This window comes from Thermobia domestica, chromosome 18 (genome assembly GCF_964235325.1).
Source record: "Thermobia domestica chromosome 18, izTheDome1.hap1.1, whole genome shotgun sequence".
NCBI lineage: Eukaryota > Metazoa > Arthropoda > Insecta > Zygentoma > Lepismatidae > Thermobia > Thermobia domestica.
In genome coordinates this window covers 181,862,798-181,882,641 of record NC_137471.1, presented here as the reverse complement: position 1 = coordinate 181,882,641, position 19,844 = coordinate 181,862,798, and the positions used below count along the sequence as shown (strand labels likewise).

At 37.1% G+C, this 19,844-nt stretch overlaps 1 protein-coding gene across 1 annotated transcript in view; it reads right to left on the bottom strand.

Annotated features, from left to right (window-relative positions):
* Positions 1–228: 228 nt before the first annotated feature.
* LOC145674772 (uncharacterized) overlaps positions 229–19,844 on the bottom strand; it is a 38,825-nt gene continuing 19,209 nt past the window's right edge. The window contains exon 2 of the mRNA XM_081744964.1: positions 229–4,166. Coding sequence (XP_081601090.1) covers positions 2,498–4,166 — 1,669 coding nt within the window. The 3' untranslated portion in view covers positions 229–2,497. The remainder of the gene's footprint in view (positions 4,167–19,844) is intronic.

The window sequence follows — 19,844 nt, the reverse complement described above, 5'->3', positions numbered from 1 at the left end:
TTTTTATGCTGATTAAATTTAATTGCGAATATTTTGAAATATGATATTGTTTCATTGATAAAAGTTTCATTTAATTACGAAATAGTGAAATATATACATGTAGTTATACAATTTTATTGTTTCAAATGGTGTATTGAAATAATTTCGTTACATGAATATTATAGACAAGTATTATTCATTGTGTAATGAAAAAAACTAATTACAATCGAGTTAGATGTTATATAGGTAATTGTGTTACGTAATGGTGTTAAGTATCTTGTAATGCATTAATAATTATTTTAAGTGTTTGAGTTAGTGCATACTAAATAATAATACATAATGTTAAATAATACTATTATTGAATAGAATTAAACAAAATTAATAGTATATTAAATTTATGATATGCTGTGTAGGAAATAATGTGAATGAAAATTATTAGTGAATATTGATTTGTTTACCATTACACTTATGAAAAATGGACATTGAGACTTTATGGCCCTCGTAAATTCCAAAAATCGTTCCAAAATGGCCCTTGCGTTTTAATCGTATTTCCGAGTGAACTTTAAAAACTTGTATACGTCACCCGAAGTAGAAGACTAAGGATTAACCCTTTGAAAACCAATGAATAAATGATTTTTAAGAATTGTTCAACTATCTCGTACACTAGTGCGGTGAAGTGATGAGTGTTGCAGGGTTCTGTTTATTTTTCAGTTCCTTCAAAATAAACGTCTTGTCTAGCGCCTATATAACATTAAAGGATAACCCCGCGGGTTAACAACTTTTCTTATAAAACGAGTGAAAAGTTGGTAAGTCAGTATACTCAAGAACTTCTGAGCACACAATAAATAGGTAAGGAATACGAAACATAAGTACGAACTTTATTTTTAACAACCCACATGCACATTCACTTTACATCATCCCGCGCTTCAGAAACGACTGTGAGCGAGAAGGTATAGAAGATACTGTGTGACGAACTTTTGGTACACATCCTCTTTCCGAACATACAGCATGAATTCCGGTGAAGTCATTAACACTTTGGATAAGACTGAAATTAATGTCGCTTTGAAATCAAAGACGTCAACAACTGGAGTGCAATCATGTTCTCTATTATTAGTGAGTCATTTTTTGACACATACACCCTTAATACGAATTTAACCTAAAGTTTGTCTGATCAGCTTAACTGATTTGGAAGGGACGAGGACTTGATTTTTTGATCGATTCATATCTTCAATTTGTCAACAGTTTCTGTGAGTAAGCATGAAAGAATGCCCTGGAAACGGGTAATAAAAATACATGCGGTGAAAGCGGAACTGCGCAACTATGTATCGGCCAGCAAGATGCAGACAAAACGCAGATGGTCCAGAAAGTCCTAGTGTTGGAATAGACATGGAACATGCTTTTCCGCTGGATCTACACTTCTAGCTGATGATGAAGGTGCACCCTCACTATCGGTGTCCCTAACTCTCTTACATATAAGTTTCAGAAAGGGGTATATTTGAAGATTTTCTTTAGATAAACATTCACTTGTGAAATCACCACTCGAATCTTCCTGGGCGTCAGCCATCTTTTCACTATGCAGCAATGCCTGTGGCGGCAAAGCAGAATCGCAGTTCGTAGGGTACATGCGGAACCAATTTCCCGTAACATCTGCCCGCAAAATACGGACTTAACAACTTCTTCCAAAACTCAAAATTCCATTACAAACGGCAGGAAGGTAATTTCAAGGGCTTAGTGTGGTCTGATTCCTTTAACACTCTTTCCAAAAATTGACCACTTGTGAGTGCGTCAAATTCTTTTCTATATACTATGCCTAGTTACGTGTCTTACCAAAGCTGAATCGAAACTAAATTCTGTTGAACACCCTATCCTCGTGTTTGGTTATTGAACTGTGCTTCAACATGCGATTTGCCAAATGTGAACTGCCAGTAAATGTCTTTCTACACTCTCCGCGCGTATGAGATTTTTGCCCTGTGTGGATTAGCATTTAATTTGCTATATGTGAACCTTAAGTAAATGCCATGCTACGCTCTTTGCATCTTTTTGGTTTTTCACTTGTGTATTGGAATAAATTGCAATGTTTGAGCGTAAACTATATCTTTTCCGCATCATTCACGAGTGAGGTTTTGGTCCTATGTGGATCAACACGTATGAACGTTGAATAAATTCCATTCCAGGATCTTTGCACGTGTGAGATTTTGCTCCTGTGTGGATGTGTCCAACCAAACTTGAACGTCGATTAAACGCGTAACCACAGTTTTAGCATTTGTTTGCCACCTGTATGGATTAACATGTGTCTAGCCAAATTTGAACGTCGATTAAATCCCCTACCACACTCTTTGCATGTGCAACCTTTTTTCCTGTGTTGATTAAGATTGTGTAGCCAAAGTTAATTATCAATTAAATGCCTTACCACACTCTTGGCACGTTTCAGGTTTCTTTTCTGAGTGAATTAAGATGTGAAACCTAATGTGAACGTTGATTAAATGCCTTACCACTCATGGTAAATGTGAGCTTTTTCTCATGTATGGATTAACATGTGTCTAGCCAAATTTGATCGTAGACTAAATCCTTTACCACACCCGTAGCATGTGTAAGGTTTCTCTCCTGAGTGGATAAACATGTGTGTAGCCAAAGCTGAACGTTGACCAAATGCCTTACCACACTCTTGGCACTTGTGACCTTTCTCTTCTGAGTGGACTGACATGTGTCTAGTCAAACTTGAACGTCGATTAAATGTGCGGCCACACTCTTGGCATGTGAGATAATTTTCTCTTGTATGGATTAACATGTGAGTAGCAAAAGCTGAACGTTGCGCAAATGCCCTACCACACTCTTGGCACGTGTGAGGTTTCTCTCCTGAGTGAATTAAGACGTGTGTAGCCAAATATGAACGTTGATTAAATGCCTTACCACAGTCGTGGCAAATGTAAGCTTTTTCTCCTGTGTGGATTAACATGTGTGTAGCCAAAGTTGAACGTCGTTTAAACCCCTTATTACATTCTTGGCACTTGTGATGTTTCTCTTCTGAGTGGATTAACATGTGTCTAGCCAAAATTGAACGGTGATTAAATGCCCTACCACACTCTTGGCATTTTTCCGGTTTCTCTCCTGAGTGTATTAACATGTGTGTAGTTAAATTTGGTCGATGATTAAATGCCTTACCACACTCGTGGCAAATGTGAGCTTTTTCTCCCGTGTGGATTAACATGTGCCTAGCCAAATATGAACGTTGACTAAATGCCTTACCACACTCGTGGCATGTGTAAGGTTTCTCTCCTAAGTGGATTAACATGTGTGTAGCCAAAGCTGAACGTTGACCAAATGACTTACCACACTCTTGGCACTTGTGTCCTTTCTCTTCTGAGTGGATTGACATGTGTGTAGCCAAATATGAACGATGATTAAATGCCCTACCACACTCGTAGCAAATGTGAGCTTTTTCTCCTGTGTGGATTAACGTGTGTCTAGCCAAGGTTGAACGTTGATTAAACCGCTTACCACATTCTTGGCACTTGTGACGTTTCTCTCCTGAGTGGATTAACATGTGTCTAGCCAAAATTGAACGGGTTTTAAATGCCGCACCACACTCTTGGCATGTGTGAGCTTTTTCTCCCGTGTGGATTAACATGTGTCTAGCCAAATATGAACGTTGATTAAATGCCTTACCACACTCGTGGCATGTGTAAGGTTTCTCTCCTGAGTGGATTAACTTGTGTGCAACCAAAGTTGAACGTCGATTAAACCCCTTACCACATTCTTGGCACCTGTGAGCTTTTTCTTCTGTGTGGATTAATGTATGTCTACCCAAATTAGAACGTAGACTAAATCTCTTACCACACTCTTGGTATGTGTGTAGTTTTCCACCTGTATGAATTAACATGTGCGTAGCCAAACTTGAAAATACACTAAATTCCATTTCACATACTCCGCAGATGTGGGATTTTTTACCTATATGCACTAACTTACCGCTTGACGAAATTGAACTTTGACTAAAGCTTTTATCACTCTTTCGGTACGTATGACGCTTTTCACTTTCCTGTGGCAGCATATGTCTTGACAAACGTGATCGATGAAATCCTTTGCCAAACTGCATTGAAGTATGTGATTCAACATCTGAATGAGAAATTGCTTCGTTTAATGTAATAAACCTATCCTCTTCTCCATGGAAAGCTAATACGTTATCGCGCCTGTAACAAATTCAACAGACAAGGAAATGTGAATGGAGATAATATTAAGTAGCAACAAAAAAATATCATCGTTCGCTATATTTCATGATAAGATTATGCTTAATTTGTTTTATTACATGAAATATTGTAGAAATATGAAATGGAGTACCAGAGAGAAGTCTCCACATCTCTCTATTCTCTAAATAAGAGGCTGTAGTTTGTTTCACGATATCAAATTGAACCATCATTTATATTGTGGCGATCGTAAGTCTTTGACCAGGTAATGGCGCCTGCTTCGAAACAAATGCACATTATAAGAATTAAATCTCTCTTATCAATAGTTTCATGTGGAGAAAAAACAAACTTGCGATCCAAAGGTTTAAGAGCAAGTCAACTTATTAATATAAAGTGTACCGAAGATCATTCACTAATATCATCGTAAGAGGAACATGAAAGGCTTTTTGAAACGAAGAAAAAAATAACATACAACATTCCAAACTGAGGCAAACAAACTTAACGTAACCAGACTAAAGACTAATCGTTTATAGCGTAGTGATCGTGGTTTAGGGGTCTAGGCGGTTGACCAGTAATCTGGAGGTTTTTGGATCGAATACACGTCGAGCATTTTTTTTTTTTTTACTTTAGGAATTTTGATGGCGATTGATCGGAGATAACACACGCTTTATTACATTCAAATATTTGAATACTCGTTTGTTTCAACACTTGAACTATCAAATTTTCAGAAATAATACAAGTAATAATAATAATTATCTCGAAGAATTAAAAACTTATTATCGCTCAGGTCATACCATTACAACCAGAAACATGGTATTAGGGAAAAAACATTTAGGTTTATTGTAATGTTGCCCATGAAAGACGATTTTCTCATCTCGGTTCTAAAACAAACAAAACAAAATCGGGATGAGACTTAACACTTTAATGCTAGTGGGACAAGGTTATCTCACACTATCGTCATGTTTTGGACATGAGAACCGAGACGAGACGAAAAGTATCGTAAACATTTCTCGTCTTATCTCGATTCTCGAAATTGTGCTTCTTTAAGCAACAATTGCACTGTAGACAAAGCTTTTTTAATTACATCTGCAAACTCCACAAGTTAGTTTATTACAAGCTTTAGTGTTCAATTATATTCAATTCTTTTTATTACAGTTATTTTCCTGAAAACGTACAGTAGAATATTTTCTACACGAAGTATTAGCGGAAAGTTTTCGTTTAAATTTGAGTAGCTGTAGAGGTGTCTCATGCAAGTACGGAACCCCTTCCCCGAAAACCCTACGTTTAAGCAAGTTTTGCCAAATTTTAGGCAACTAAAAAACTTTTAATATCATTATTATTATTATTATTATTATTATTATTATTATTATTATTATTATTATTATTATTATTATTACTGAAGTGTTGTACATTTAATGGTACAACCTGTTCCACTCAGCTCCGGCCTAGTGGACATTGTGCTGAACAAACAACGTGTTCATAGGTTTTCTCCGTGTTTTGCCTCCTCCCACTTTCTTTATTCCAATATTTCTTTCATTCTCATCATCGCACAGTGGTCCGAAAGGCATGATTGTGTGAGCGAAATTCAAATTCCCATGGTGTATGTTGCTCCTATGTGGAATTATGGTACTATAACATAAACCCAACAAAAAAAATCGTAAATTATGTCCAGAACCAGGTCCGTAGCCAAGGGGGAGGTACTGCGCACGTGGCCCCATATAGGCGAAATGAATAGAAATAAACAAAAATAGATATATATGTATGTAAGAAGTTTGGACCTACCTACTTTACCTTATTCACTACCACTACTGTGAGAACTGTCTTCAGAGAAGTGTGTAACCATTACGTCCACAGAACTGGAACTACATGCATCTGTACTTTTCTGCTGTGCAGGTGAAATGAGTAGCTGAAGAACATCAGAAGAAAGTGTATCAAGCTTCTTATGGGGTAGCTTAGGATCTGATGTTAAAAGCAACCGATGAAAGAGGTCCACATTTCCTTCCGTTCTTGATGTCTTTCTGCTATGGTGTTCTCTGTCGCGTCGCGCTTCCTGAGCGTCCTCTGATAACTGCCTAATTGGCAGTAGAGCAGATGTGATAATATCGGAGCCATGGATAAGATCTTGTGAACATATATTGGCATGTAGTACCATGGATAAAGGTTGACAAATCTTTCTGCAGTTTCTTGTGCATATTTCTGAAATGATGACACGTTTATGTCATAACCACTAGACATGGCGAGCAGGATGGAAGAAAAGCGATGAATTAGAACTTCATCTATGCCTGTTATTTTTGCAGACAGTTTTGGATCAGCGAAGAATTTACGTGCTATGTTTCCGTCGTTAGTGGTCCCACTTCCGCCAAGTTAGGTATGTTTACCAATAAGCCTGTTTGTTGTTTAAACCGCTCTTGGATGTCCTTCTTTCTTTGTGCAACTTTGTTCATATTTTCCTGACCACGGATCTGCCATTTCTTTATGTCAAGACGATAACTGACATGAAGAACACATTCAAAGAACCGAATCCATGCATGAAGTGTTGACAGCCCAAATTGGAAGTGCAACGGATTAGCATGTATCTTCCGTACCTTAGTCATGTCATTCATCTCTTTCGGGAGAGCACCACAAATGTAACATCTCAGAGATGATGATGTGTCCGTTAAAGCGTTACATACCTTGCCATCAACCATTGTTAATACCAAATGATGAGTGACAGAAATATGTCTATCTGCACACATCACATCCGTTGATTTTGAAATTTGCTGTTCGATGTACCCCTTTTCTTTGTTACATATTTGAGGAGTTTCTTTAAGAAACTGAAGCCGCAGAGGTCTGCAGAAGCGTACAGATGATGGCCTGGGATTTTGCCCCATTTACAGAAAGGGGTGAGATTTCTTACTTCACTCTCCTTCATCTGAATGATAACAGCCATCTGAACTTGCAAAAGTCGATTAGCTGTGTGATCTAAACCATCTTGTAGACTGATTTCAATTGCAGTAACAGTTGCAGAGACAGACGGAGGATAGCTTTCTTTTTTTGCTTCCAGAACTTGGTGGTAGGAAGGATTCAGGTCAGCAGATTTCGCCTTAGCTTGGGTCCGAAGTAAGTTGTATTGGTGTTTGGTGAGCTTTGCTTCTACTATTAGTGACAAGACTTCATCTGGGGTATACGATACCATTCGCTGATCAGCCGTAGCAGTCTTCCAAGCCTCTTTATTTTCTTCGGTCTTGTTGGCGAAGATAGTATTATTTTTTTCACCAGGTTTGATGCTGTGATCTTTCCTTCTTTACGGAGTTTCATTTCTGTTGCATAAGACAGAACGCCAGAACCATACGACTCACGAAGTTCATTGGTTTTCCTCCTCTTAACAGATTCATTACTTTCTTGAAAACATTTACCAGATCTCCCCCTGCCAGACGTAGTTGCACTTTCTTCAGCTTCAGTTGCCAGCTCCAGAAATAGTAACTTTGCATGTGCATTAAACCAATCAGAATATCGTTCAAGACACCTATCAACCATTCTGGAACAACTATCTAGTCGCTGGAAAATCTTGTTGCAGAACAGTTTGATAGCTGTCTTTATCTCCTTGCACTTTTCTTCATTATCCTGAATTCGCAGCTTTCCTATAATGTACTCTTCCAAGTGTCCTTTTTGTTCAGAATGATGTTTGCCTGCCTTTTCCCGCATTACGTTAAAAAGGTCTCTTCTGGTAGGCCTAAACGGCATTATTCATGAAAAAAGCAGATAATAAACCACTTTCTGAATTTAAAAAGCACATTGGGTATAATCACAAAGACTAATGTACAATATCAAAGCAATTAGGCCTGAAAAGAAAATCTACGTTAGATTGCGATTTCCACTGTTGCACGTCCTATACATACTGTTCTCAAACCAATCTCCTCGAAAGTACAGCGAATGACGTGCGGTTTAATAATTCACCTATCTTCCTTCTGATAAAGACCAAATGAAAAGCGAAACGTGTCAAGACAGTCATAATATAGTATGACAGTGCGGATATAGTATGTGTCAAATTCTGCATTGTTTTATGTACTGACACATGTTAACAGGTGACTACTCTGAAAATGTACAAACATGTGCAACAATTTTTGTTATGTACGTTACCTACACGTGTTATCCTTCACACCCATGCCGGAATCTTACTGGTACCTCTTGGTACTTTTTCTTTATAACTCAATGATTTATCACCACAACAGTGCATTTCTCCTACTACTTATATGCTAAGATTTTATATGACATTATTCCTCCAGGTTCGTTTCTGGAGAGCAGTTATATACAAGGTCTGTATGATAAGTAATGAGACTCGCCGCGCCGCGGCGCGCGTGTCGCTGGAGCGGGTTTGTCGGTGATGGAGGATGTAGGGGGGGGGTCCGAGCAAAGCAACGCACCGCGCGTCAGTTGGCTCCGAGCCTTAGTGGAGCGCGGACAAGCCTTGGACAAAGCCCTTGTGAACATTCTTGTCACGGCGGAAAATCAACAAACATGGAGGGTTCCATCGAACAGCGTTATGCGATCAAATTTTGCGTTCGCCTGGGGAAAACGGCTACTCAGACGCTTTCTCTCATCACGGAGGCCTACAAAGAGGAAGCCCTATCCAAAGCCCAGGTGTTTCGTTGGCACAGTGCGTTCCGGAACGGCCGGGAAAGCGTTGAGGATCTGGAGAGGGCTGGACGCCCGACAACAGTGACTACGGACGAAACTGTGGCAAAAGTGAGGGATCTCCTGAACTCAGACCGTCGATTATCGTTGAGATTGATTGCTGATGAACTCGATATGAACCACACAACAGTGCACAAGATTGTGACGGAACAATTGGGAATGAGAAAAATCTGTGCGAAACTGGTGCCGCGAGTGTTGACTGACGAACAAAAGCAACGACGTGTTGATTGTTGTCAGGAACTGTTGAACCTCATGAACAGTGACCCTAACTTTGAAGATGACGTCATAACAGGTGACGAGTCGTGGGTGTTCCAGTACGACCCTGAAACGAAACGTCAAAGCGCGGAGTGGCACACTCCTGCGTCCCCGCGCCCCAAGAAGGCCAGAATGTCGAAGTCAAAGGTGAAAACAATGTTGATTGTTTTTTTTGACAATGTGGGGGTGGTCCACAAGGAGTTTGTACCCCAAGGACAAGCCGTCAACGCCGCCTTCTACAAACAAGTCCTTGAGAGACTGCACAGGAGCGTCAAGCGGAAAAGACCGGCGATCGCTAGCCGGTGGAAGTTGCATCACGACAATGCCCCTGCCCACACCGCCTTCTTAGTGACCTCCTTTTTGACCCGGATTGGGGTGGAAGTCCTTCCACAACCACCCTACAGCCCAGATGTGAGCCCGGCCGACTTCTTCCTCTTCCCGAAGCTGAAGCCACGCTTGAAAGGAACCCGTTTTGCAGACGTCACAGCCATCCAAGCAGCCGTGACCACATTTCTAAAGGACATGCCGGCTGCTGACTTCCAGGGGGCGTTTGCAGCGTGGAAACATCGATTGCAGAAGTGCATCGACGCAAGAGGAGAGTACTTCGAAAGCTTTTAAGTCCCTGTACAGATCAGATAAATAAAACAATGTTTCCAGACCTGGTCTCATTACTTATCATACAAACCCTGTACTTCCTCTCATTGCTACTCTCCTTTCGTTTCTGTTTCGTGGGGTTTCCTTTTCGTTCACTTGTGTTCTCAAACAGAGACGCTGACTGGTGCTCTAGTATTGTTTCCAGTTCCTGTACAGCAATCTTCTAATTACACATTACACAAACTTTACTTATCTACATGTACGTTCTATTCGTATTTAAAAAATACTTAATGTTGTTTTTGAATGCACTATTGTATGGACTAAACGTGTATGCTACTCATACTCCATCCTTCAGTACTTGACATTTTGGATTTTTACCCAGGTTTTGCGGCGTTTCTGACCACTGTGCATCGACGTCTTCTGTAGCTTAGCTGGCATAACCATTACTTAAAAACAAATTTTCTTACGGCTCTTGTTAGTACAGAATCCCTACTTTCTACACGAAATTTGCCTCGAAACGTTCCGTTATAACATTTAACTTGTTGTAGGGAAACTGTCCGTTATAGCATTTAGCTAGTTGTAGGGGAACTTTCCGTTATAACATTTAGCTAGTTGTAGGAGCGTATGGAGAGGGTATGTGCTGTTGGTCCTGACACTTCTCTCAAATCCCGACTATTTTGTAACTTCTGGCTTACGCTGGCGATTTTTCAGGCTTTAATACAATGTGACCTCATACGGAATGTGTTATCTATATTATTATTATTATTATTATTATTATTATTATTATTACTGAATATTTGAGACCTCAATATTACGTCCTACTGCAATGCAAATAAACATACTGATGTTACGAAAATGAAAATAAATTCTTTGGACCCTATATAAGGATGAGTTGAGTTATGAGAGATACTTTGCAAAGAAAAGATAAAAAAAAAAGTGTCAGCTACTCGATAATGTGAAAATCGAACCTTCGGATGCCTTAACAGAAGCTAAGTAGGATTTGTCTTCATCACAATACCCTTTCGAAGTAACACCCTTTCTTTGGGTAAAATACATTGGACTATGTATGCGTTATACTGATATATTCTCAAAATATAAAAAAAGAATAATTATTTTTATCAATTTTTCTTGAACGAATATATGGAACGTGTTGTAAATGCCGAACGAAAACACTATTATTATTTTACAGGTAATTTAAATAACCTTGAACGACAGGGACACGAACAAATATTTATCGAGGGCATTTTATATTTCAAAGGCTTTCTCATCGGGAATCGAAAGTGAGACCCCGCCTACTAAACAATCTGATGGGTGGGGTGCCTGGTTCGTTCACAAGGCAAGTAAGGTTGAGACGGACAACATAATGCTCGTGGGTTTTCTCGGGACACTTCCAATTCCTCATTCCACCAATTCGTCCATCATAATTCACTTGCTTCAATCATAGTCTTCCTTAAACTAACAGTTATAATCGTTGGACATTAAGCGATTTCATTTTCAAGCTGTTAACCCAAACCAATCCGAATCGAAAAACAGTTGTATTTTCTATTGCTCATTAACGTTTTCTCACAAAACAATATGGAGAAAAAGTCATGGCCAATCGTAATTGCATTCAGAAATGAAACAGCAGACTAGCAATACCTTAACCTAAAACGTAACCATTACATATCGTTTGGTACTTTCCAAAATCTGTACGGATATTCTGAAAGGTGCCACAATTGGAGTCAGTGATTGAGTCGGTGGGTCAGTCGATCGTTAGTCAACAGCAAGCGACCCACTGCGACCCACCATCACCATGGCCAACTACGACCCACCACTCACCATGACCCACTGCGATCATGACCCAGAAGTATGTATCTTCTGCACACGAATCTACATATATGACTCTATGATTTAATTCTCATACTCTGCATTTGTTTCAAAGCAGTCGCCATTACCTGGTCAAAGACATGTCCATCACGATAAATACGATATCAGAGTTAACTCAGGTACATACAAAAATACTTATATTGTGCTATGTGGAATAAACATTTCATTATTATAAGTGAAAATAGATACCCGTTGTCACTAACATTATTTATATATCGTTACTTTTTGTGTCAGAAAATTTAAAAATCGGAAGAGCATTTTGCAACTACAGCTACAAGAAACTGTCACTATGATTACAAAGAAACAAAGGGACGATATAACAGCTTTTAAAATTTTGCACAAGATACGTGATTTCATTAAATATACTAATTTCTAGTTGCGTCTTTATATAGTCTGATACCTTGAGATAGTAAAATTTGCGTATATTGATATGTAACAACGTAGTTACATCTAATACATTCTAATAAATTAAATACATTTGAGAAGCATAGAGTTTTCAATTTCTTGTAATCTTTATGTACTTATTTGAAATACATGATATAATGATTCCAGAATTTCACGTTAAGGTAATATGGACAACCATTAGCACCTTCGTTACTCTTAGATTATTACTAGTGCTTTTATATTTGTGCTTTCAACATAGAATTTATCATAACCCACTGTAATGCTCTTCGCAGAAATCGAAATATATACTAGGTTTGGAATCCTGCTATTACAGGATTTTTGCAAACAATGCCCCACGAGTGTTATTAGCACCGTGAAACACTAGATATTATTGTTTTTTACGCTAAAAGTAAAAAGGGCAGGCGAAGATAAATGCTACACTCTAAATACCGTAAAACTGAAGAAATATGTTATGCATCACATTAGAAAATACAGGGAGCTGAACTATTTGAAATATATAATTTAATATGTTGAGCATGTTCATTTAAGTGGCATTATATTACGTTACGTTCATTCAAATGGGTATCATAAAGACGGGAAGAGGATTAAAATTGTACGTCAAATATTATAATCTGAGTGGTCTCTCTTGTTAGAGAAAGGACAGCTGGCACACTAGCTTTTTTACTTTTAAAGAAGTCGCGTACAGCAGAGTTTTCGGAAATAAACATTCAAGGGAGAGAAGACGAACAATCTGCATACAATACCTCAGTACAAAAAAGTTGACAGCAACCTAATCTGGCATTAGCTACAGAAATAGCTGAAACGATTGAAATTAAATTTTACGCTAAAAGTTGTGAGTGGATTATCCTTAGCAGGTGTCTTTACGCTATACCAGTGAGCAAGTGATCTACGACTCACGAGATGAAAACGGGCAAATTCCGCACATTTCATAATACATAAATTTACCATATAAAATTAATAGCCAATGTACAGAACTTCATCACGCATTGCCTGATGCAATCAAGTGATCACAATTTTGCTAGCATAAAAAGAATTATAGAAAAACTACGTTTTCAAGGGGATATTGTAAAATTAAGCTGTAAACTTCAAATCAACTTATAGACTTATTTAGATGTTTTATCAATAGCTACGTCAGAAACAGCAATAGGCTTGTAGTATACGACTTAAAAAATTATTTACTGGGAAACAAAGTGTTTGCATTATTTCACTTTCAAACAACGCCTTACCCTTTCCGAACGTCCTTCTACTTATATGGAGAAGTATATCTACGTACTTCTTAGGAAAAATATCGAAGAATCAATCTTTTTCCTCCGTAATTCACATTAATATTACCTGTTTCATTCCCGCGATACTACAATACAATACGCACGGAAGAACACCTACGGACACTCTTCACGAAGTATATCTACGTACCTTTAACGGAGGAATAAAATCACGTAATACTATATGTCTAATGTTGTAATGAACACTGGACACTTATAAACACTTACAACGTAAAAACTACAAAATAATAATAATAATAATAATAATAATTAACATTTGAAATAAATTTTCAAGAAATTTTTTTTTTCGATTTTACCATCGCATTTCGAAGAAAGGATACATTTTATTTATACTATTTCAGACAAAGTGTATTTTCTTCGCATAATTGCGTCTTGAAACTAGTCCACATCTCACTAAAGTACGATCAAGATCCTGCATAAATTCTGAACCAGGGACAATAAGCATAAGCTTGGTCATGGTTGTATTTACTGTATCATCTGTGAAATTTAAAAGTTGAAGTTAAGCATTGGTTTTCTGCACATTCCTTTGCACAGGTAGCACCCTCGTGATCAAATATTTGTTTCGCTGGTTTCAAGGAAGTACAACATACTGAGCATACGTTCGCGAAATTGTGAATGAAGGCAGAAAGAATCAATTAATTGCAACAAACGTGACATTCATTTGAAGTTTTCATAGTAATTTTCACTGTGTAAGTTTAGCAGTAAATATTAAAAGCTTAAAAAGTAAAATATATACTTCACTATAAACCTTAGTATACATTCAAGAATATACGAAACTCATTCACGCAGTGATTAACAAAACCCAAAGTCCCACACCACATAAATTTAACTTCTCAACTGGATATCATCCTACACTAAACCATTCCAACTTGGATTATTATAGCCCTTCTTAGAGTACTGTATCTTATCGCTTTTGACACATCAACCTCTCACAAAAGTTTTACAGCTCACATGCATATTACTGACGCAAGCGACATGACCCGCTTAAGGTAGACATATCGATTTCATTATTTGTGTAAAAATATGTAATGTCTTCCTACTGTAAATGTTAACTATATATATAGCACTTAAACTTTCTTGCGTTCATCTCACGCTAAGTAAGTTATTCAAAATTGAACGTCTTTTTGCTGATTGTTAAGCATTTTTAACCCTTTCAGCACCCTATCAGCCCTGACTTAAAAAATTGTGAACGTATATAGAATCACAAATATATACAAAACAGGCCGAACATGCACAGATGTGCATGTTAATTTTTCCGAAAGCTAATAGTTAAAAAAAATTAAATCATGTTTATGAGGATTAGTAGATCAAACTAGATTATGGGAACCATTATTCTTCCTTTCTATTTTTTGAGATAAAAGAGATGATCATCCTTTTCTCAAACTGGTCTTTCTGTAGAATTGTTCACAGTTCAGATGAGATTTTGTAAAGCCGGTCAACAGATATTTTCTCCTTCCTGATCGATTGCAAGTAAAACTGTAGCTGCGTGATACGTCTATTCTAACAACTATATTTATTCCACTGATTGGAGCAACAACCAGCAATTACAAAAATTATTATACATCCAAAGCAAATTTCTCCGGCAAAGTGATATTACTGGTATTAACCTTTAGAATTTTACAAACTAGTAAACTTTGGAGACACACATATCAACTGAAGTCTGCTGAACCGGAAGAAACTTCACTCACACAATTTTTGATGCACTAATGTATATATCATTATATACTAAAAAATTGAATCAAACGGGAATCAAACTCATGAACTTAATGTTTTGTTGTAAGTCCTGGGTTTTACCAGAGAGCTAATATCTTGAGCTTTTATTCATATGCTAGTTAGTAGTGGGAAAGAAGCGGGATAATATTGCATACAAATGGAGAAAGGAAATAAAGAAGTGTTTAAAAATCTCAGAAATATTACTTTCACACTAAGACAACTATAATGAACAACTTCAAAAAGTTACAAAATTCGTAAAATATTTGCGTTTATGAACAACTGATACGGTGTTAGCGGAATGTGTGAAATAACGAACGTAAATGTCGGAATTGTAAAATCTTGTAGTGGTTAAAACATACATCATTGGCTGGAAAACGAAAAAAATAACAGCATTGTCTAGTACTAAAGTAATATTTCAAATCAGGATAAAGGTAAAAATTCGTGGCAGTGAAAAAGAAAGTGTGAAGGCGCCACATTTTTTATTAACCATTCACATAACTTCTGCCAAACATCTGTTACATAGGTACAACTCTTTTATGCACGACTACAAGTTTCAACCTGATGGGGTGAATTAAACATGTTATACAATACTCAAATTAAACAAGTGAATATCGTTTCACAATGTGAATCTAAGACTTCCAAAATATACGAATTCAATACTCAAACTTGAGGTAGTACATCTGTAACAATTTCTTCCCATATAGTAAGAAGATCAAAGAAGGAATCTGTTCCTTGGACGCTGGATCTATCTCAAAAACCTATTACTAGTTATCCGTTAGTCTTTTACCTCTATAGAGACAAATGTTGAAAAAAATGTTAATTTCAAGCATTTCTAATTTGAATAGAAAGTTAAGAAAGAAGGTGGAAGGTATCGTTCGGACGCTGATCCGATCGCAGAAGAGCTGCTCGACATCTTATACACTTTTCCTCTATGAAAATTAAATAGTAGGATTACTAATCACTTATTAAACAACAGCTGCTACATACCTGTTACCATTTTCGTTTTGTAGCGATAAATGTTCAAAACCGGAGGCGGATAATTTTAACCACGTGCAGTTTGAATTAAATTTCAACGGAAAAAATAAACATACTATTTGAATGCAGAATCGATTACAGGAAACTACAACGTGATAGATTTTAGCAATCTACCTCTACGAAAATAAGTATTGAAATTGGAAGTAATAGTAAATTTGAAGTACTTCCGTATTTGACGGTGTCCTGAATAGTCACTATATATTGTATACAGACGCTCAGTTGCTTGCAGAAAACTGATTCCGGTTATCTCCTTGTTCTATGGCAACGAAAGTTGAAAACTATATAGAATCGGATGTAACAGTAAATTTAAAAACGGTTCGTTTTTGGGAGAGCTCTGTGGTAATCACGATATGTATAATTTAAAAATTGAAATGTTTCCAGAAAGCCGCACTTCGCTGTCTGTTACCTTCTCAGTTCTGTAGGGATAAATGCTGAAATCAGAAGTGGCTAATTTGAAACGCTCACGGTGGACGGAAGAGATGGATGTATTCTTGAGAAGCTGAATCGATTGTACGAAACCGTATCTCGATATCTCTAATCGTCCTTACTCTACAGAAATCAGTATTGAAATTACCAGTTTAGAAAATTTCAATAACTTCCGATTTCGTAACGTACTGTTGGTTATGATATGCCCACTACAGACCCTCAATCAGTTGCACAAACCGTTGTTAATGTCTGTTACGGTTTCTATCCTACAATGACAAATATCAACACCACAAATGGTTAACTTAAATCGCTCCGCCTTGAATAGGGCTTAGTGTAAAATGTGGAACCTTATCTTAGAACGCTCAGCTGATTGTAAAAACTCACCTCCATAACTCTTACCGCGATTGTGATATAGAAATAATTATTGAAACCTAAATTAATATTGAATTTGAGCCATTTCTTCTTTTGGTAGAGTGTTGTAGTCATTTTATGTTCGAAACTCAATTGTTTTTTGAAACACGTCGCCTTGCCATGCATCTGTACTCTGGCGATAAAATTTAAAATTGGAAGTGGCTAGTATAACCTGGTTTGGTTTGATTAAGATTTCAACACAGAAGATGGAACCTATGCTAGTGATGCATCATCCCATGCAAAAAGTTGCTTCCTGATAGCTTTTACAGTGTTCTTTCTACGGAGATCAATTTTGAAACCAGTAGTACTAGAAATATCTAGGATAGTAGCGATATGTTGTTTTGAGACGCTGAATTCTTGGCAGCAAACCGCTTCCACTTTCCTGTTACCGTCTTCGTTCTACAGCAATAAGCGATGTAATCGGCACTAAAACTGGCAGCAATACAGAATCTGGAAAAGAGCCCATTTTGGCAGAGGGTCTACCCAGTCATTATGTGTTGTGTATAGACACAGGATCATTTGGAACAATCACTTCTCGTTTTCGTTTACCGTTCTGTTCTACGGTTTCATTAGCTAAGTCTGAAACTACTGGCTAGTCTGAAGAAAATTCGGTTTGAGTATAGGTTAACCGAGAAAATTCAATCTAATCGAAGGACGCTGAAATAATTATAAGAAACAGCATCATGAAAGCATTTACCGTTTATTCTACACAAAAATTACTTTTGAGATTGGATGCAATAGTAAATTTGCACCATGTTCGTTTTCGAAAAGGTACATTGGATAGTAGTGAAATTGTGTTAAGACGCTAAATCATTTGCAAACAAATTATTCTCGCCATATTACAATATTCACTGTACAGCGATAAACGTTGAAATTCGAAATGGTTAACATGAACCAATTTAGGTTTGAATAGAGAGTTAAATAAGAAGGAACCTATTCTTTGGAGGCTGAACCAATAGCAAGAAACGTTTCTCTATATTTTCTAACCATTTTGTTCTGATGCTCGTTGACAGACGCATGGACGAGCAAATTCGTTCTAGAAGACTGCCGTCACACACAGCATACTTTCAGTCTAAAAACCTTTGTTTGTCTTCATGTACATTATGAACAATAACACACAACTTAGATTTATGTATATAGTTAAAAAAAAATAATCGTGATATTACGCCGCACTCGACACCAGTTTTGGAATGAATGTTCTAAAAGATAGTGTAAAAATGTGTCTGTTCAAATAAAACCAATACAATTTTAACACAGATACTTTATATTTTTTTATCAGAATAATAATCCATGGGTCATTTTTGAAGAAAAAGAACTATTTGACAATGCGTGTACGTCCGGAAAATTGATGCCACCGGCACTAACAGTGAATGGAAGGTTTAGCTGCATAACACACACACGTAGTAACTTTCTGAATTAAGGAAAAATAACGCATAGTTGTGTAAAAAAATGTGCTTTGGCATCGTTCTATATTTTCTGCAAACATACCCTTACCTAATCACTGCTAACCTATGAACACTAAAATTGAAATATATAAATAATTATTAACAAATGTGAACATATAGAAATCCATTTTGAAGAAAAGATAGGAAACTGTAAGTATATATAACGAAACCTGGTTTAAACAACCCTAATCCATGAACACATGACCTAAGATAACATACGTGAAACGCAAGAAAAGAAATATTAATATTATATGTGAACATATAGAAACATATTTAGAATGAAAAATGTTAAAACTACTCTGACTTGAACCCACGACCATTTATTCCAGACATCAACGCGTTAACCATCTGACCACAGAATCAACCTTGGAAGTATTGGTTTGTCCGTTTTATTTACTATGCAAAAATGCGAAACTAAATCAAAATGTAAATTGTTTCGTACAAAATTTAAGTACTGTACACAGCATAACCCCCTAAAGGCAACGTTTCGGCTATCACCGGCTCGTTTTTTGGAATTCAAAAGAAATAGGACAATAGGAACGCAGAGCACCCACCAAGGCGAGTGGGGTACGTTATTTTTCAGAAGTAATAGAAGGAAGCGCTCCGCTTGGAAGGGTTGAGCTAAATTGAAAGTTTAATTTTGTGAGTTATCTCAAATGAAGTAATATATACATATATAATACGTGCTAGCATTCTCAACTTTGTCTGTAATATCAGTTTTTTCGTAATGAACGTTTGAGTTCGTATCGTCGAGTAACAGGAACTACCAGCAACAGTGAAGACATCAGTTACTTCTACCAGCAAAATTAACCTCCGTAGCTCCAAACTTATCCTAGCCCCCGCCCAAGGAACCTTGTGTGAACCTGTCATCTAGTGAATTATACCCCAGGGCTCGAGTGATATCAGCTGGCCGGTCGAAGATTAACTGTGAATAGTTAAAACATTGATTCCCTCATATATTTAAAAGCCACCACTTCGTTGAACGTACTCAAACAGTTAAATAGAGGCAAGGTTAAAATAATCAAGGAACGTCAATAATAGTTTCTTGATTGCTTGTAATTTTCCGTGTCATTTTAATTGTATATTTCGTATTTAGGAATATTATACTTTTACATAGTTTAACTAGGTCTTGTGATTTATATTGTATAGTAATTCTCGTTCGTTGATACTTTTGTCAAAATCCACCGTTTATACATATTTTATTTTACGGTACTTACGTTTTATTGATCTGTGTGCCCAGCTTCGGTTTCAATAAGATATAAGTGCGGAAGTGATCGTGACCTGCCGTGGTAAAGCTGGGGTGAATGCAAATGAATATTTAGATTTCCAGAATTTCAACACCGGCAGGGAAAAACACGATCACAGCTCAGAGCAGCGCAAACAAAAATTTGAATTGTAAAGGGATTGAAATAGAACGAATTAAAACTTTCTTTATAGTTTCCAACTACGGATATTCTTACAAATTTCTAAATTGTACAAAGAACAAACTCCTAATTTGTCAAACATAACTACTAAAAATGAAAATAAATATTTTTTTTCCGTAAAGGTGCTTGTAGAATAGTTGCAAGTAAACGGTA